The following is a 20,831-nucleotide window of genomic DNA, read 5'->3' as shown; positions in this document are numbered from 1 at the left end:
TAATCTTTGGCAATTTAATGAAGATGTGCCTTCATGAATTGGAAGACAACCTGTTAACACATCAATTCTCACCAAATTGTTATACAGATTTGATGCTACCCCAACCAGCAGACTTTTTTTTATAGAAATTGACGGATTGATTCTAAAATATATGTATGGAAATCAGAGGTCCTAGGCTAGCCAAAATAGTTGAGAAAGAACATATTAATATTTGGAAAGCATTCTACTGATTTCAAGATTTTTATTATGAAGGTACATTAACCGATAACATGGCATTAGTATAAGAATATACGTATCAATGAAATGGGAGTACAGAAATAGATACACATATATGGGCACTCAATTTTCTTCAAAGGTGCCCAGGTAAATAAATGTGGGAAATAATATTCTTTTCAATAAATGGTGCTGGAACAGTTGAGTATTCACACAGAAAAATACCCTCAACACTTGCCTCATGAAAAATTATCTTGATATGCATCGTAGACCTAAATATAAGAGGTGAAACTATGAAACTGCTGGAGGAGAACTGGAGAAAAATCTTAATGACCTTGAATTAAGCAGGTGTCTTAGGACACAGAAACCCCAAATCAGACCAAATTGGTAAATTGAACATCAAAATGTAAGACATCTGCTTTTCAAGACACTTAAAAAATGAAAAGGGAGCCCATGCCTTCGTAGTCAATATTTTTGACAAAGAAGGAAGAGCATACAGTGGAGTACAGACGGTCTTCAATGAACGGTGTTGGGAAAACTGGACAGGCACATGCAAAACAATGAAACTGACCACCTTACACCACACACAAGGGTAACTCAAAATGGATAAAAGACTTAAATGTAGTCACAAAACCATAAAAATCTCAGAAGAAAACGGGTAGTAAAATTTCAGGCATCTCACCCAGCAGTATTTTTGCTGATATATCTCCTAAGGCAAGAGAAACAAAGGGAAAAAAATAAACAAGTTGGACTACATCAAATTTAAAAGCTTTTGCACAGCTAAAGGGACCTCCAACAAAATGAAAGGGAAACCCACTGTATGGGAGAACATATGAGCCAGTAACATCAGATAAGGGTTTTATTTCCAAAATATATAGAGAACACCAAGAAGACAAACAATCCAATTAAAAAATGGGCAAAGGACCTGAATAGACACCTCTCCAAAGAGGACATACAGATGGTCAATAGACGTGGAAAAATGTTCAATATCACTAATCATCAGAGAGATGCAAATTAGAACCACAATGAGGTAATCACCTCACACCTGCCAGAATGGCTACCATCAATAAATAAACAAGTGCTGGTGAGGATGTGGAGAAAAGGGATCCCTCCTGCACTGTTGATGGGAATGCAGATCTGTGTAGCCACTGTGGAAAACTACGGAGTTTCCAAGCAAACTTATTATTTGATTCTTTGCAAACAGTTCAGCTTTATTCACAGAGCAAGGGGCTCTAAATTTCTTACTACACAAGGTCCGGCACAATTAACTCCTTTTTTATTACAAAATCATAAGCATGTAATTCTGTAACATCACTCACACTCAAGCACACCATATAACATTTTAGGCAAAATGTTCAAATTAAAGCTATCAGTTATTACACCCATATTATTACCTACCAACTACACTCAAGCAGGAGTTAATTCTGCCAGACCCTGTATATCAAACTCAAAGCACTGTGTGAATATGGAACTTCACCATAAGCTACAATGTAGGGACAATCCAGAGAGGACTCAGAATATACGTAAGGGGAGTACTATTCAGGCAAGATTAGGAAGAAGAGAACTCTGACTTCGTGGAAAAAAGGAATCAGATATACATACATTTCAAGGTAAAATCTCATGGGGGTAGAGTTGAAGAGAAAGTTGAAAGCAGGGTAGCTTTTCCCAGTTACTGGAAAATACTGTCTCTTAGGATGCTCCCTCACCCCCAATTTGGGGTGATCCCAGCAGAATAAAACAAAAGGTGATGGGAATGGAGCTGAACCGTTCCTGACCTGCTCTCAGATCTTAGGACAAATTTGTTGAGAGCAAGAGGACCCCACTGTACAGGTAGTGGACTGGAAGAATGAAGGATGTGTCTGAGGCTTCATGGACACTGTAGCATCATTGCAGGAAAAAGTTAGAGACTCGGTAGATGTACCACATTAGACACCAATGCAACCGACCCAGGAGCAAGCATCAGACATCCTGAAGCAGTGATGGGGTAAGCATACGGAAAACAAAGTTCGGGTAAGTCACTCTGTCCACCAATGTTCTGAAGGCACAAAACCCCTCCTACTACTATCATTATGAATCTGCTCTGTAGATTAAGTAAAATGAGAATGAGAAAATCAGTAGGCTAGAGAATTTGTTGGAAAGAAACTTCACCAAAGAAGAAGTGGGAGTAAAATTACTTGTCAAGATAAAGACTTTCCTTGCTACACATTGAGGTAGAGAGAGGCTCATGAAAATGTTCAATTACAGAAAAAAATTTTTAACTACATGTTCTTTGTAAAATAGGTGTAAATTTGCCATCTTTCACTTTACCATAAAAGAAGCCAGTCTGAAGAGTGAAAAGAATTAGAAAAAATGGAACACACAAGACCTGCCTGATCAAAACTTGCAAGACACCTGCTGAACCCATGTTAATGAGCTACTCAACTTCTTTTATTGTTAAATCCAGCTTGCGTGAGGTTCTCTGTTACTTAAGATCTTTAATAGGCTTATAGGCTGGCAGTTTAAATCACAGAGCTGAAAGTTGAACACCGTACACGTAACATCCAAAGCAGGTCTCAATCACTACACTTGATTGCAAAGGTAGTTCAAATGCCATTCCCTCTGTGGGGTTTGCTGAATCTGAAATCACCTGCTACTCAAAGTATGGTCCAAGGGACGGATTGGTGTCACGTGGGAGATTGTTAGAAAAGCAGGTCTCAACCCCCAATTCCTCTCCCCATTTACTGAATCAGAAGTTTTGACAAGAGTTCTGGGTGATTCATATATAAAGTCTGAGAAACAGTGCTTTAAGTCATTCTTTTCTTTGAGTTCTTACAGCATGTTCCTTATTCATTGCTAGTTAAGTACTCATCTTTTCTCCTCACCAAACCTGTGATCTCCTTGAAGGCAGGAAATATGTATTACTATTTTTTGTATTCTAACCACGTGCTAAAAATTCCTGCCCATCAAAAATCATTTTGAGCCTTACTGGATACATTGCTAAAATACGTTTCCCAGCCTCCCTTACAGTTAGGTGTGACCAGAGGACTAAGTTCCTTACAATGCAACATAGGCAGAAACACTGAGTGATATTTGTGGGCCCAGGTCTGAAAACTGGGCATACTCTCTTTTTCCCCTTGCCTTTGGCTGGAAGTCCTTGTGACCGTTTTGACTGCAACAAGACACTGGAGAATGACAGAGGAAACATCTTAAAGGAATCTGTATCTCTGAATGATTGTGCGGAGCACAGCGACTCCACCAAACTGAATACTCACCTTATAATAATAGTTACGCAAAAGAAAAATAAGCATCTATGTTGTTTAGGCCACAGATGTTTCAGAGGGGCTTTCCAATAACCAATTATTTAGTCTAGTCTAAATAATTCACCACTCCATCTTATCATAGACCTCAGCTTATAATGATTCCCTGGTGGAGGAAGAGTGGACTCAGAAACACAGACAAGCCCTCAGCAGCCATTTCTGTACTATGTGGTCCTAGCCATAGCTGATTGATCCAGGAGTGAATCTCACCCAAACTGCGTGATTTGCGTGTTCCCTCCAAGAGATTTGCAATTTTGAACTGAGGTAGAAACTGCAGTTGAGCCATGTTAATGGGCAAAACTTTAAAGTTGCACTGAGCAATATAGGAACCACTAGCCACATGTGGCTATTTGAATTTCATAAAAATAAAATAAAAAACTCAGTGTCTCAGTTGCACTAGCTACATTACTGGTGCTCAGTATCGTTTGCAACTTATGGCTACCGCACTGGGCAGAGCAGACTGAGAACATTTTCATCAGTACAGGCGTTTCTGCTGGACAGCACTGCTCTAGAGAGGACGTCTTCAGCCTCTCCTGGTCCCCGTCTTTCCCAAAGATTGATTGTTGAACCCATTCCTTAGATTCTGTGGGATACACCAGAACCTCTACAATACATTCCCTCTCTTGCTCAAGCTGGTCAGATGTGATTTTATTAGCTGCTACCAAAAAGTCCTCAGTTATTACAAATCTGGCACTGTAGCTACAAAACACCAAATCTGATGGGGAATCCTCAGGCTCGTTTTTATTTGAGCTCACTCAGATTTTCACATGGTTCTCTTCCATCCCATTCACATTCACATAAGCATTGGTATTTTATACTAAACTAATCAGTGTATGTGTGTATATTAAAGAGAGGCGAGCTTTAAAAAGTGCAGGGAGGGCTGAAGGGGAGACTGATGCTTAGGTTTCATATTCTATTACCTACAGTCCTCCCATTGGGTTTCTGAACCACAAATCCACCATGGAATTATCTGCTGGAGGGGGGTCCCCTTGTAGTACAGGCTTCCCCTGCTAGGTGAGTGTTCTAGGAACCCCCAGTGTACTAGCTGACATTGTTGTGAGAGGTGGCGTTCAGCTTCAGTGAATTTTTTTGAAGACTGAATGCTTTGCCCATTTCATGATGGGTGATTTATGAGTGCACTTGCCCACACCACGCTGAGTGTTCAGCAGTTTTTGTCCCAAAACGACACAACTCCCGTGCCCCACCTCTGTATTCACCCAGTCTCGCCCCGAAGAGACTATTTTTTTGTTTGTTTCCCCAGATGAAAAAAGTCCTCAGAGAAAAATGTTTTGCCAATGTGGAAGAGCTGAAACAAAAAATAACAGAAGCACTAAAAGGCATCAAAACTCACAAGCTCAAAAACTGTTTTGAGCAGTGAAAAAAGCATCTTAATAGAAGTACTGCATCAAATGGAGAGTACTTTGAAGGTGGCTGAAGTTTAAACATGTAGGAATAAATACACAATTTTTAATAGATTCCGTGTTTTGGGTCCACCCTCGTACTTAGCATAGTGTCTCACACATTATAGACATTCAATTACTTTAGCAAATTGTAGTTATTCCTGTAAAATCTAAAGAATAGGCAAAGGCATGGAACAGTTAATTCCAGGATAACACCAATATTCCTAGATCTTCTGGCCATACAGCAAAGTCAGCCACAGTTATCCTATTAGTATCACATCTTAAGACCTAGAAATGAGAACAAAGAAAACTGTGGGAATGTGTCCGGATTTCTTAGTTCCTGAGTTTTCTGCTTGAGTCTTTCTGTGCTCATTCTAGTAAGCTCTTCCTGACTTTGGGCGAACTTGAAGCATCTCAGTTCTCTAAGCTTTGAGACAAATGGTGCTGAGTTGCCAGTATTCCAGCTGGCTGTTACCCCACACCCATGCAGAGGGATAGGTGTGGTTCAGGATGCTTCGGGGAGTTCTCCTGCCCTGTATCTCTTGCTTACTAAGATAAACCAACCTAGTAGCTCTTCACTTGGGAGGGCTGGGCGATTTACTCAGCAGAATATGTTTATCCTAGCCAAGGGTAACAAGCCAAACGCCTTCAAACCCCAGGCCAGCGACGTCAACACGTGGAGAGGAGGGAAACCAGAGTAAGCTACTGCCAAAGGCCTGCACATTTAAGCTACAGAAAAATGCTTTTCCAGGCCAAACTCAGCCGGAGAGCTGCAGTTCGCGACCGTTCTCAGTCGGTGGGCTGGACCGCGGCAAGAGCGAAGGAAGCGAACACAGTGAGGGTAATAAGCCGCCGGAATTGCGAGGAAGGACTGGGTTCTCGGAGCGCTTTCGATTGCCTCGATCCGCGGAGGGCAGTGAACAACCCCTTTCCTTTGGGGTCCCTACTAGCGGGGCGACACCCCGTGACTTACGGTACTCACACGTCTGTTGTTAGACGGTTTCCTGGGAAGCACAACACCCAGGCAGCCATAGTCTGAAACACGCCCTGGCGCGGGGAAGCCAGGGCCTAGCCCAGCCCCCGAGCCGCGGGCGAGTGGGCGGGGCGCCGGCTGAGTGGGCGGGGCGCTGGAGCGGGCGGGGCGGCGGCGAGGATAAAGCCGGCGAGCGCGGGCTGGGGACCGCGCGCGGTAGATCCTGTGCGAGCTGTGCAGCGGAGGCGGCGGGTGCGGGGGACCGGGGCGCGAGCCGAGGGCACCGGGCGGGGCTGGGGAGGAGGAGGAGAAGGAGGAGCAGTGCAGATCCCCGCCCGCGCTCCCGGCTTGCTGGGAGCCCGCACCCGGGCTAGTGCTCGCGTCCCCTCCCCGCCCCCCGCTGTCGCCCGGGCGCTGGCTCGCGTCTGGGCGGCCGACTGGGCCCGCGACTGCCGTCCCCCCGCCTCCTGCCCGCGCTGCCCGCTAGGCTCTCGGCTTCGTCGCGCCGTTCCCGCCCCGGAGGGGCTCGGCCCTGGCGGAGGTAACTGCCCGCAGATTCCTGCCCCGCAGAGTCCCACCGCTTCCTCCGGCTGAGGGGCCATCCGCGTCCTGCGGCTCCCCGGTCCCCTCTCATCCTTCTGTCTTGCACGTCCGCGACCTTCCCAGCCCCGCCGCTCGCGGCCCCCGCGACCTTTCCTTCCGCCCGGCGCTTGGCCTGCCCTCCTCCTAGGCCTCCGGCCCGGTCCTGCCGCCGCAGCATCCTCGGGCCCACGGAGACGCGGGGCTCCCGGAGCCGGTCCCCCAGCTCCTGTCCTGTCCCCCGCGGGCACCTCCCGCTGCCAAGCCTGCCCCGCAGGGTCCGGGAGAAAGCCTCGGAGGAGCCCCTGGGGATGACTTGTGCGAGGTGGTTGGTGGTGGGGGAGACTCCCCAACGTCTCGGACGTCTCTGGTGTTTAACGTGTTTGACGTTAGTTGATGATTAGTTAGTTGAACGTTGCGGAGCGGACGTGATTTCTTAAGACTCACGCGTGGTGGAAACCACAGAAGCACTTTGATTATTGCCCTTCAATTACATTGGCCTGTGTGTTTTAAATAAAGGTACATTTTGCGTAGACTTAGTATTTTCCCTTCCTAACATTTTGTGAGTGTGATGAGGTTATATTATTTTTTCTTCCATTAATGAATCTTGCTTGGTGATGCTTATTGTCAGGAGCATTACTGTTTTGAGTGCCAGTAGCCGAAATAATCTTCGCCTGATAACAGGCGGTGAAAACATCCAATCCTCTAGGGCTCCGTCCTCACATCTTGAGCTACCTTTATCCTTTACCTTTTAGTTGGAAAGCTGATGTCTGAGTATTCATCTGGAGTATTTAAAGGACATCCCTGGCATAAATACTTAAGAATATACTGTATTCCATATCTAAGAGGAATAAGGACCCTTAAAAAGCACACCAAAATCTATAATAGAATTACCACATACCACCAAAAATAACATTAATTTCTTGATGTTATCAAGTACCCAGATTTTCCTGTTGTCTTTTTTGAATTTGAAATAATTTCAACTTTACAGAAAAGTTTCAGGAAAAATATAAAGGACTTTTATTCTGTTACAGAGATTGACCACTTCATATTTTAATTAACATAATTCCACAAGTCAAAACTGTACAAAAAGCTATTTTAAGAAATATCACTCCCTTCCTAGCCTTTCTATTTCATTTGCTCCACCCTTAGTAGTTAACCTATTTTGTTAAATTGTTTTATTTTCTGTTTCTTTTTGTAAAATTAAATGATATATTATTTTTCTCTTCTTACACTCTTTTCCACTTTACTTTTTTAGACGAGATCAGGTGCGTTCAGGGTGATATGGCCGTAGACAACACTTTACTTTTTTCAATTAATATAGTCTAGAAATCACAGTTCACAGAGATCTTCCTTATTCTTTTTAGCAGCTGCTGCATATGTTTTTCCAATTGGTTTATTTGAATTGAGGTCCAGAAAAGGTTTTCATGTATTGCATTTGGTTGTGTGACTCCTTCTGTCTGTCCGTGCATTATTACATGTAAAATACATATCTAACAGTTTCTCTCCTTCCTCTCTTTTACAATGCCATTTATTTGCCAAAGAAACTGCCTCATTTATCCATTATTTTCATCAAATGCACAATCTTTCCATTTACTTATAGTTATATGAATTCATGGTTTCCTATTTTATTTCATTGATTTATTCTGTAGAACTTCTTACATTCTGAATTTGGTTGACTATATTCTCCTGGTGTTTTCAGTATGTTCCTTTACTCTTTGCTTTTTATCATCTGGTGGCTGGATTCAGACACAGAGATTCAGTTTTTAAAGTTTTTCTTTGTAAGAATATTTCATAGAGGTTCTGTGTACTGCCCATCTGTGTAGCATTGTATCAGGAATATAAGGTCTGTTTCACTGTTAAGAATTTTAAGATTGATTAGGGGGCTTATAGCATATTAGTCCACCTCTTTTAGAGTTCCCCATCTATTCTACTTTCCCCTGATAGCTTTAGTAGCCACTGATACTGTTTGACTAGGTCTGTTAGGTCCTTAGGAGCCACAGATGATGCTTTTCTGATGCTATCATTCCTCTCACACTTGGTTAGCTCTTTTTAAAGAATTTCTTATTTATAATTTTTATTTTAAAAATTTATAAACATAAATGCTGTCTAAGGAAGTAGTCATCTAGAATATTAGGATTCTGAGCAACTGAGAAACAATGTTATGGTGTAAAATATGAGAATGGCCAGCACCTTGATAGGTCATTCTATACTGTGCTTGAATAGTTTTTCTTTTAAAGCTAATTTTATTTTTCATTTTATTTTTTTAAAGATTTTATTTATTTATTCCTAGAGAAAAGGGAAGGGAGAGAGAAAGAGAGGGAGAGAAACATCAATGTGTGGTTGCCTCTTGCACACCCCCTGCTGGGGACCTGGCAAGAAATCCAGGCATGTGCCCTGACTGGGAATCGAACTGACGACCCTTTGATTCCCAGGCCGGCACTCAACCACTGAGCCACACCAGCCAGGGCAAGCTAGTTTTATTTTTAAAAATTAGCTATTTTCTTAACTATGGCATCAGTCATACAAAAGAAATTCAATTTTTTTTGGATTTCATAAACTAAATAGAATTAGGAAGATAGAATTAAAAATTAAAAAAGAAGGCAGAATAAAGCTATGATTGAACACAGTCCAGGCCAATGACCAAATACCATCTTTGTTCAAGATGTCACAATTGTAAAAATTTTAAAAATTAATTTTAAATATTAATTTAGACTTACAGGAAAAACTGCAAATAGATTACAGAGAACTGTTTTTGATGAGTCACTTGAGAGTGAGTGACAAGCTGATGTTCTCTTATCCCTGAATATTTTTATTTTTAAAAAGATTTTATTTATTTTCAGAGAGTGAGGAAAGGAGGGAGAAAAAAAAGGGAGAGAAATATTGATGTGTGATAGAAACATCCATCAGTCACCTCCCTCAACTGGGGGACCCAGCCTGCAACCCAGGCATGTGCCCCCACCAGAAATTGAACTGGCAACCTTTTGGTTCACAGGCTGGTGTTCAGTCCACTGTACCACACCAGCCAGGGCTGTCCTTGAATGCTTTAGTGTATATTTTCTATAGATAAGGACACTCACCTCTATAACTACATGGCAAACATCTAGGTCAGAAAATGAACATTAATACATCACAGCCGTCTATTTCTCTTCCTAGTCATGATATTCTACCTGTTCAGTGTTATCTTTTATAATGAAAGGATAAAAGTTATAATTACTCATTGGGTTTAGTTATCAGGTTTTCTATCTCAATCTTTTTTTTTCTTTTTATCCTCACCCAAGGACATTTTATTATTGCTTTTAGGGAGAGAGAGAAACATCAATGTGAGAGAGAATCACCAACTGGTTGCATCTGGTATGTGTCTGGACTGGGGATCGTATGTGCCAAGATGGGAATTGAACCCACAACCCAGGTATGTCCCTGACTAGGAATCGAACCTTCAACTCTTTGGCTACTGTTGAGAGAGTCCTGCCTGGTTTCAGGGACAGTAGCCTCATTAACAGACAAGAGTCCCATGGCTAGGGCTGAGTGAAAAGGCCTTGGGGACAAGAGCCACAAAGGAGACAGAACCTATCCTCCTGGCAGGAGTGCAGCCCCTGCCTCCCTCACTTCACCCTGCTTGGCCTGGGCAGATGACTGATTAGGCAATGATGGGTAAGATTCCTCAAGGGAGGGGCAACCTAAGACAGGCACAGTCATGAATGGACCATCAGGGAAGGACTTAGGGGACTGTAGGGAAGGGGTAGAAAGACCCTCACCCCTTGGCTCTGTCATAGCCTGAGTCCTCATTCTATATGTAAAAAGTCTCCTAATCTCTTGGCTGCTTTGCTCCCCCTGCCTGACTCAGCCTGAAAACAATTCCAGGGGCAGCTGTACCCTTGTACTGGGACAAATGGCTCCTGGGGGCAAATCCGGCCTGAGAAAGAATGTACATTTTGTCTTTGAAGCCTGCTCTTCCTAGCATAACCCTGTTGACTACAGCAGCACCAGTGCCTTTGGTTATGCCACCATAACAAACAAAAAAGGGGGAGATGTTGGGGACTACTCTGTGTGGTGTCGGAGATTGCAGCCCCATGAGAGCAGGCTCTGAAAGGGGCTAGTAAGTCTCCCTGGGAAACCAGGTAAAAACGCAGGTGGCAGGCATAACCCAACTCTTAACATCGAGGGTTCCTGTGGGAATCAGGCCTGATAAATACATTATATCCTTTGAAGGTTGCTCTGCTTTGTTTTGTATAGCCCTGGTAATATAAACCGGATATTTAAGTTCGAGGCATAAGGAGTAAACTCCTTAACTCTGAAACACATCATAAAGACCTTTTGGTGTCAGTGTGACTAACAGACCCTGACCTATGACAAATCTGTGTTCCTTCAGTTGTTATCTATAGATAATACCTGTTTTTGTATGACTATAGCCTTCTTGACACAGATTGATGAACTATGCATGTATGCTGTATACACTTACACACACTGTCCCCAATAAAAGCCATTTGGGTTTGTCTGATATTTCCTTGTTATTCAGGTTATGTGTCTTTCACACACGTGGCACAGATATTTTTCTCATTTGTCTTTTGGTGGCACATGATTTCCATTTGTCTCATTACTGATCATTTTCATTTTGATAAGTGGATTAAATGGAGTCTGCCTGGCTTCTTCATTGTGAAGTTAATCTTTTCTCCTTTGTAATTAATGAGTATTTTATAGGAGATACTTTGAAACAGTGTAAATATATCATTTGTCATCAAATGTTCAATTTATTTACTTTTTAAAATTTATAATGGAGTCAGTTTCCTGCTTTGTTAAATGGATTTCAAATCTATTACTGTAATTAGTTTTGATGCTCAGATTGTCCTCGGTTTGGTCACTGGGATCCCTTTCCATATGGCTTCTGTGTCGTCATTCAGCTTAGGTTCCAAAGCTCTGTAGCAGGATGTCCCACAATGTGACTGTCCTCCTAAGATTCTCCCAAGAATGGACCATTTGCCCAAGACGATGCTCTCCTCCCCTGCTTGGGCTCTGACACACTGTTCTTGGCTTCACTGCCACTGCCCCCACACCCAGCACAGGGACTGGCCAGGCTTCTTCACTTCCTATTCTCTCGGAGCCTCATTTTTACGTGGGCTAGTTGGGGCTTTCTTTCAGCTCCGTGGTTCAGGGCAGCCGGACTGCTGACTCGGTGAGTGCAGGCTTCAAGAGCAGTGATTCCTGAGAGTAAGGTGGAAGCTGTATCACCTTTTGTGACCCAGCCTTGGCAAATGCGTGGCATCACTTCCACTTTATTCTCGGTTAAAATAGTCCAGATCCCATCCAATTCCAAGGGATAAGGCATAGACCCGAGAAGAGACCTATGAAAGAAGTGTCAAGGTCACAGCGTAAGAGGAGTGTGTGAGACGGGAGGTACTTTTGTGGCCATCGTTGGAAAATATAACCTGCCACACTGAGAAAGACAAATCATGCAGAAACTGTATTGTCAAGATCTTTTCCAGGTTCCTGTTTACCTTCATAGTGTGAGAAATAACTTGTCAAAAAAGCCAGTACATTTGCCAGACTGTTGAAGATATAAGATGTGGTACTGAATGCATTGTCAGTGTCTTACCTGAAAAAGAGAATAGAGCTGATAAAAAAGTGAAACACAAAATCTTGGTGTAAATTAAGATCCTCAGTGAATATTATGGGCTATTTTTTATTATTATCATTATCTTTGCTTTTCATAGCACCTTGTGACTGTTTTTACTTGACTGGTCATTGATGTCTTACCAAGCATGGAGATAAGATTAGAAGTTTTGACATCAACAAGTATCAAGCAGAAGAGACCCTGGCCACGAGTCTCCTGGTTGGGACAGGTAGATTTTCTATATTCATACAATACTAGTTGTAATATGTGTTAAGTGAGTGCTTTGCCTCTAAGATTGAAGAATGTTCTATGGTATTTAAAAAATAAAATCCATCTTTAGAAGGATCTCTTGCCCACTGACTAGGGTTTTGCATGTGTGTTTTGTTTTTATTACAGTAAATTAGCTTTTCCAGAAAGTTAAATAGTCTATTTAAAGAAATGTTTTACTTACAAATTTTTTTCATATTATGTTTAAGATGGTGGAGATGGCATTTATCGAAAGGGAATATTTAATCTGCTGAACCTTTTCCTACTGGAACAATCAGTGGAGTGTTTCTTCCATTATGCTTTTCGTGACTGTGCAATAAAGTGCCCCTCAGACCTGGAAAAAAGATGGGTGACCATGCACAAGCAGTCTGGGAATACTGTTCACAATGTATGGAATAGGTTCCTCATCTCCGGGAAGGTGGGCAAACCTGTAAAAGCCTCTAAGAGTTTATTATAATTATTACAATTAAGAAATTTAGTGTCGTGTCACTTCCTGTGAGAAATTATACCACTAACTTACCTTCTCTAGAACAGTGTCTCGTGCACTTTACAATGGTCAGAATCATCTGAGACCTTGGTAAAACAATGCTGGGCCCTGTCCCAGAGTTTCTGACTCAGTAGGTCTGGGGTAGAAGAATAGGCATTTCTGACTGGGTCTCAGGTGTTGCTGATGTGGCTGGACAGGTGGGACTTTCAAGCCACTGCCCTAGAATACATGAAGACAAAGTTAATTCAAAACAGTATACTTTTTCTAGGAAATAAAAAATGATCAGAGCCGGGGAGTGCAGAAGCCGTATCTATTTTAAATAAATAATTTAAAAACTTGCACACGCTACTGTTCAAATTGATGACCTGCTTTTGGCTAGCAGAGTTAGAAGACACTCCGATAACTTTAAAATTCAGAGAAACCTAAATTGCAATCATTAGTTCATTTTATGAAGTAATTTTAATGAGGTATTTTAAGAGAGAATGAAAAAATCTTCAGGAAACCTCGTCAATGTTATTGTTCATTTTATGGTTTGTGGTACAAATGTAAATCTTTTTAATGTATGGTACAAATGTATGATCTTTTTAAAATGTCACTTTGTTTTCCTTTTCAGGATATTATGGATAAGAGTTTGAATTAACTTCTAGTACCTCTTTGTTCTCTCACATATTTATTCTCTTAGGAAAATGAAGCTGTTTTTCTTTTGGATGATAAACTCATAAAGGAAATTAATTTGCTCTCGGGAAGGACAAAGAAGAAAATTCCTCGTCTGCAGCCTTTCTTGAAGGATGTTATTGTCCTCGCAACGTCCAGTAATGGTTAAGCAGTACTGATATTTTCAAAAGGATAGATTAACTGAATTTTTTAATGATTTGGGACAATATTAGGGGAACCATTAGATTGTAAGTATTGCATTTTCTTTTTGGAAACAGATGCCTGGCTGGCTGGGTTACTTACCACAGGGGAGCTTTTTCTTTGGAACAAAGACCAAGATTGTTTGAAAACTATACAAGCAACTGAAAAGCCTAAGGAAATGATTAAAGCTGCAATAGGTGAGAATTTATTTGTTTAAATTGGTTTAACTTGATAAAGAGGAAAAGAAGGTGAAACATTTTTCTATTACTATTTTAAAAATCTGTGTGTGTGTATATGTGTACTCATATATATGTTATATGTACATATTTTTGGTGGTGTTTATTTGTGATAGTACTTATTGGGTTGGCCAAAAAGTTTATTTAGTTTTTTCCATACAGTGGCTCTAGTAGTGCTTAGTTGTCTTTAACTTCATTCAAAACAGTTTCATTAGATTGTATTGTGACAGCTGTCATAGCAGCATACATTTAAAAAAAACTTACCAAAACTGGTGAATTTTTGTGTAGCCAATTTAATATTGAAGATGGATAAAGATCTGCTTTTGGCGTATTATGCTTTATTATTTTAAGATAGGCAAAAATGCAACTGAAACACAAAAAAAGATTTGTGCAGTGGATGGAGAAGGCGCTATGACTGATCAAACATGTCAAAAGTGGTTTGGGAAGTTTCTTGGTACTATTGACATGTTGGCCGAATACTTCTTTGCCGTGGGGCTGTCTTATGCATTGGAAGATGTTCAGCAGCACCCCTGGCCTCTCCCCCCTATAAGCCATTAGCAAGAGATAGCCAACACACTCAAAATACCCAAATCAATAAAGTTATTGATGAAAATGAAAAAATGTTTTATTTTATGGAAAAAAACTAAATGGACTTTTTGACCAACCCAATAGATTAATCTTGAAGTCTGATATGCCTAACATATCTGATAACAATGAGTGACTAATACCACATAAATATGTGATAAATGTTACTGTTTTGTACTTTTACTTTTTAATTTATTACTACTGCCTTAGTTGTATATCCTTAATGGTGATCATCATTTAGGTTTCTTTGTCAGAATAGGTAAATTATGTACTCTGTGGAGGGAATTCAGACTTCAGGGTTTAATTACTGTTTCGTTTTGTTTTTAGCAAGCTCTTTGAGACTGTATTTGTATGTGTCTGGAGATGGGAAAAGAGTTCTAATTATAACTCCTTCTGGATGCGTATTTCTTTGGGAATATTTGGAATTCAAGAATATCTTATCTTCCAAAAGTCCTTCATTGATGGGCCGGTGGTCCCAGATCCTACCTGAAGAAGCAGTTCATTTGCCTTCCACTAAAGATAAAGAAGCTGTAGTACATGCTGTTTTTGTAAAAAATGAGGTAAAATCCAGATCGGACCGGGTGTACAGAAGTTGAGAACAGACACTGCCTGAGAAGCTGCTGAGCAGACTGGGCCATGGCAGAGCTGTAGACCCTGGTCACCAGCTGTCACGATCGCTGAGATCATTATGGAAAATGTATTTGTAGATTTCTTGGTCACATTTTAAGAAATGTTTATTGGAAATAGTTTGAAATTAGAGCTTCCTCTTTCCCTACTTCTAATTTTCCCTAGTTTTAAAATATAACTAGTTAAGCGAGCTGTTTAATTCCCAGGAAATAATATATTCATGAACTAAAGAACATTTTGTATAGAGCATGGTGCTCTTTGTGTGTGTGGATGAGCATACTATTACTCAATCCACTATTGTTAGAAGTTGCAAGGTTTTAGGTTTCATTTTGAGGTTTTATTGTTTTCCTCTATCTCCCCCTACCTCCAAGGGTAGTACCCTAATTTATATAATATATAACTATAAATGAAGAGAAAATTACTGTGTAAGAATCTTTATAGGTATCGTCCCAGTTAATGTCAGTGTTTTCTTAAGAGAATAAACTGCACTTTGATTTCTCATTTGAGATATGCCCCTGGCTCAGAAATAAATTATTTAAGTCTTTAACTTAATGTTAAGAATAAAAATATATGTGGGATCTAGATATATTTCACTTATTTATGATGAGAAATATATATATGTTTATATATCTTGATTTATTTTCAGATTAATTATATATTAAAGTATATTAAATTTATCTACAGTTATTTGGAGACTGCTGCTTGTGTTCATTTGCTTTTTATTCTGGGGAATGCCTGAAGTTGACATTTCTAGCAATTCGGTGGCAAGAGAATGTATTTACACCTATAAGGTGAGGTAAATGTTTTCTTATTTTCTATGCCTTTTAAAACATTCTTAACTTTTGGCTTATACCTAATAAGATTAGCAAATGAGCTGTGACTTCCACTTACTGAGACTTTATAAATCCTTTCTTCCTACAAGTATTGCTTTATTTCTTTAGTTTTCATTTTTAAATACATAACCTAGAAGGTTTTTATTTTTTATTTTGATTTTTTCTTCTTTTGTTTCCCTTTTTGGAAGTGAGACCATGTAAAAGTTAAGGCGGACTATGTTTTTACTTCTTTCAAGACTAAAAAAATCAATTTTGGAAAGTAATTTAATAGAATTTTAAGAGGCACATAACTTACTTGAATTTACTACTATACCAAATTAAGTGCTTTAGAATTTTTTATTTAAAAATAGTTTTATTCTGCCCTGGCTGGTATGGTTCAGTGGATTGAGTGCCAGCCTGCAGACCAAAGGGTCACTGGTTCGATTCCCAGTCGGGGCACATGCCTGGGTTGCTAGCCAGGTCCTCAGTTGGGGGCATGTGAGAGGCAACCCATTGATTTATCTCTCGAACATCAGTGTTTTTCTCTCTCTCCCTTCCCCTCTCTCTAAAAATAAATAAATAAAATCTTTTTAAAAAAAGTTTTATTCTAAAACACCCAATAAAATAGAAACAATCCATTAAAAACATATGCTTAAAGAAGATTTTCTAAAGTAGTGTGTTTTTTGGTTGTTTTTATTTCTATTTTATTTTTTATGCTAACAATTCCTTATTAAAATGTAATTTATAATAGTAAAATGAACAAATAAGTGTACATCTGGACTATAATGAATATACATGTGTGTACCTGTTTTCACATCAAGTATAGAACACTATCCTGAAACACCCCCTCTCCTTTACTTATTTAATCCCTTTAAAAATATTAGCACTAATGTAGAAATACGTGTATCTAAACTGTAGTGGAAGTGGATGTACTTGGGGTTGGCCATGAACATGCTATTACTAACAAAACTCTAATATTGACTTAGTTTAACTGGTGACTGCTCTTTGGTTACCTGGATGAAGCTTCTAAACAGTTGCTAAGAGGTCCCCTAACATGTGCACACATGTAGGAGTTTAGTTTGACTCTTAATTTTTAGTAATGAACTATGTTTTAATTTAAAAGTTACTATACTACCCATTCTCAATCATTTCATTACCTTCTTAGATCATCGCCATACTGTGTTCACTGGGCACAGCAAGATTGCCTTCTGGGTAGCCTGATTCCTCCATGTGAATCAGTAAAGTCAAGAGGAGCTCTAATTTCTGCCTTTTCAAGAGATGGCCTTACCCTGGCAGCAGCTCTTAATCAGAAAGACCCGAAGGTCAGTACATGTAGTCTGTCTCAGCAGTAACCTATAAAAGAGAGAGTTTAGTCCAGTGCCGAGATGTGTTTTTCCTTTGAAGATAGTTCCTTATGTTCTTTAAATTGATGTTTTCTGATCCAACTTACCATTGTGGATTGGTAAAATTATTTAAATTAGCTGCCATAGTTTTAAAAAATTGGCCTCAGAAGCAAAAGAGGTTATGGGAAAAGGAAGAAGGAAAGGCAATATGGTAATTGATGTTCTTAAAATGTATGATAAAAGAGAGATGAGTTACATAAGTGGTATTTTTTGCCAGTTGGGAAAGACCCCTAGATATTTTACTGATATAATAATAGATCTCTAGGTCTCCAGAATTATAAGTGATGATTAAAGTAAAATAATTTTAGTGGTTTTGTTGTCATTTTTTTTCTAGGCAACTCAGGTATTATTTATAAGCACACTGAATTTTGTTACTCTCTGTGGCAGCCTTAAAGGTTGTAGCAATAAGAATCCTGTGGTTCCAGCTACACTTGTCAGGTAAGAATGTTTTTGTATTTCTAAATGATGTTTTTCTCTTCTTTTCTAAGAGTTTGAAAAGTTTAGGTCTCTGATAATTCAGTTGGTGTCTAAACAGGTATTTAGATAGATAACGCAATGTACCTGCAGCATTTGTGCTTGATAGATTCTAAAAACCCCTTTATATAGGGAAGCCTTAAGTACTTCAAGGAAGGGTCTGGCTGGGTAGAAGATACATGAACATATTCTTTTTTCCTTTCTAATTTCTTTCTACATTGTCCAAGGAGGAGTGGAATCATGACTGGCAGCAAAATATTGGGCTTAGTTGGAGAGGCTGAAATGGAAAACTGTGGTGGGGAAGCCATGATGAACTCAGAGGCTGAGGTGCTTTACAGCCTTTTAAACAAGGCTGGCATTCTCTGCATACAGGGTCCATAGCAGTGGGTTGGGATGGCACGGGAGCTACCACCAGGACCTATGGGGGATTATAGATTAGGAAGATTTCCTCTTGGATCTCCTGACTTCCCTTTTTGAACACTTTTGCCTGCTAGTCTCTGAATTTTAAAAGTTTTTAGGTCTATCCAGCCTTGTCTCTTCATTTTCTTTCCCTCCCCAAAAGTTCTTTCTGAAAGTATTACTGGTCTCAGTTCAGCAGTCTGTTCTACCTAGGGCATCCCTCATTTGCATGAGGAGGAGATACTTTTTGTCTCCCTGAAACAGTAAGGCCACCAGACAGGGAGGGAGCAGGAACGGTGGCTCTGTGCCGAGGGAGTCTGTGGCAGCCCAGTGGAGCTGTAGCGGGCTGCAGAGAGCGCGGCCCCGGCAGACCTTTGCGCCTGTCAGTCGATCTTAGTTGTGGACCCCAGGAGGATTAGGAATCGTTCTAATTAAAATGTGAGCGACTCAGAAGCTTAGCACTTTTAGGGAATGTTTTTATTTTATGATTTGCTTGTGAATTTAAATTTCTGATCGCTATACTGTAGGGAGTGTTTATGAGCTCACTCCTTTTTTCTGGGAAAAGAAATACACAAAATGTTATGTGGCAATTGCCTGCTATCCATTCCTTTGCCCTTATTTTTTGAGAGTTTCACCCCTGCTGGGCCATTATAAATTGTTGGAGACACTGTACAGAACCCTTTCTAAACATACTGTCCTGCGTTTTTAGGTCCTACTGGGTGGGCGATGTCAGCTGGACTCCGGATAGCCTGTTTCTGGCCTGCATGTTGAAGCGTGGCTCCCTGCTTTTACTGACTTGCCAGGGTGAATTGCTGACATTAACCACATTTGGGTGCTCTATAGAATTTGGGCCAGCAGAATTCATTCCTCTTCACCCACTAGTAACATATAGGTGAGACATTGGAATTGTTTTAATTTGTTTATAGAAGTTTTTCTCTTTTGGTATTACTTCACCATGTATGTGTTTGTATAGTTTCATCTTTCAAATTGTCATATTATTTCTTTGAGTCTCAGGGAGTCATCTCATTATCTGTTTATTTATAGTTTTTTTCATTTCTTTTTGTCGCTTAATCCTGATGAAAATTTGACAATGTGACTATGTAAGTATAAGTTATTTAAATACTCTATAATAACACTAGAATTTTATTTTCTTTGATATAAAAGTTAATAAAAGTATGTCCTTTATTTTAAAATGAGAGTACTTAAACAAATTAGTGACTCAATATAACTTGGCACATGGGTTTATCTACTTTTTTTCCCAAATGGAAAAAATTGGGGGAAATGGATAGAAGACTTTAGAAGTTAGCCAAATTAGAATTTTTAATTGTGAGATGGGTTAGCAATTGGCTTTGAAGTTAGATCAAAATTGAAATAATGGCTCTTCTACCTATTTGTTGTGTGACTTTGGGTAAGTTGTTCCTTGAGCCTCTTTCTTTTGCTGTGAAGTGAAGAGAATAATAATTGGTTGAGGAAAAGGAAGATGACAAAAAAATTGCAAAGGCCTCTGAAATTAATTCATCCCCCTTGTTTACAGAAGAGGTGTATGTCCTTGATTATATTTAGCAAAAATTGATGCTTAATTTTTAGCAACAGAAAATTCTAATGGAAAAATTTGTCATTTCCTTTAGTGAGAGTATTTTTTCCTTAATTCTTATGGTCTGATTCATAATTGACTTTTCTCACATTCTTCTGTAAAATTAATATTTGGGGACTTCAAAATGTATTATACCTTTTGATTACAAAAATAATACTTACTATTTTTTTAGTATATGTGCTGCCGAAACGAGCACACATTATTTTTTTAAAAAACTTAAAACTAAGATAATTATTAACACTTTAGTGTTATCACCAAATTAAAAATTATATAACTTTTATAATAATAATATTAGTTTCTTTTTAAAACAAAATAAATGATATATGCTGTTTTCTATTTTGCTTTTTTGGGTTAGCCGTATATCTTATATATCTTTCCATGAAGTCATTTTTAATGGTTCTGTAGATTTGTAGTGTGGTGTACATTTTATCATCAGCCAGTCTTCTGTTGTTGATCATCTGGCTAACAAAATCTGTATTTGAATACTTCCCTAACCCCCCAAATCATAATATATTTTGATTGTCCTCTTTATATTTATAAAGCCCCAAAGTTCATAAGCGGCAATAGTGACTAATCAGAACCAAGCACACCACCATAACAATAGATAAGTACGTTTATGTGGAAATTCAGCCAAATTAATCTTAAACTGATAAAATTTTACTCAGCCCTATCCTCTCCAATTGTTCTTCTCAGTTTTTCCCTTTCTCCTCCATAACACTTACATGCATAGCTCATAATTATATTCTTATAACTATATTTCAATGTGTGGTAAAAAGGAAAGTTAAATAGTTAACTCTCTTTAATGGTAAAAATGAACTGTATTAATTCTTTTCTAAATAGTTTGTATAAAACTAGTTTAGAAATTAAATAGTACAATTTAGGGAAAATTTTAAAAACATATAAACCTGTATGTTACATAATCACTTAAATTTTCCTTATAGATATTACACATGTAATATTTTTGTGCTTAATTTGCTTGCGTGTTCATTTTGTAACTTTGTTTTGTTTTTTCTTTGCAAT

General features: G+C 39.3%; 1 protein-coding gene across 7 annotated transcripts in view; it reads left to right on the top strand.

The window, feature by feature from the left end:
- The first annotated feature begins 6,111 nt into the window (after positions 1-6,111).
- CPLANE1 (ciliogenesis and planar polarity effector complex subunit 1) overlaps positions 6,112-20,831 on the top strand; it is a 92,084-nt gene continuing 77,364 nt past the window's right edge. For 5 of the 7 annotated variants that reach the window (XM_053914395.2, XM_053914397.2, XM_053914399.2 and 2 more), the window contains exons 1-10: positions 6,112-6,423; positions 9,765-9,873; positions 12,173-12,301; positions 13,509-13,644; positions 13,759-13,878; positions 14,830-15,062; positions 15,814-15,920; positions 17,107-17,263; positions 17,679-17,782; positions 18,927-19,109. In XM_053914395.2, coding sequence (XP_053770370.1) covers positions 12,221-12,301; positions 13,509-13,644; positions 13,759-13,878; positions 14,830-15,062; positions 15,814-15,920; positions 17,107-17,263; positions 17,679-17,782; positions 18,927-19,109 — 1,121 coding nt within the window. In that variant the 5' untranslated portion in view covers positions 6,112-6,423; positions 9,765-9,873; positions 12,173-12,220. Of the gene's footprint in view, positions 6,424-9,764; positions 9,874-12,172; positions 12,302-12,548; positions 12,758-13,508; positions 13,645-13,758; positions 13,879-14,829; positions 15,063-15,813; positions 15,921-17,106; positions 17,264-17,678; positions 17,783-18,926; positions 19,110-20,831 lie in introns of those variants that run through there. The other 2 variants (XM_053914393.2, XM_053914394.2) reach the window with 2 other exon arrangements.

Source organism: Desmodus rotundus, chromosome 1, assembly GCF_022682495.2.
Source record: "Desmodus rotundus isolate HL8 chromosome 1, HLdesRot8A.1, whole genome shotgun sequence".
Taxonomy (NCBI): Eukaryota; Metazoa; Chordata; class Mammalia; order Chiroptera; family Phyllostomidae; genus Desmodus; species Desmodus rotundus.
Note: the sequence above shows the minus strand (reverse complement) of the source record. Positions and strands in the feature narration are given on the sequence as shown.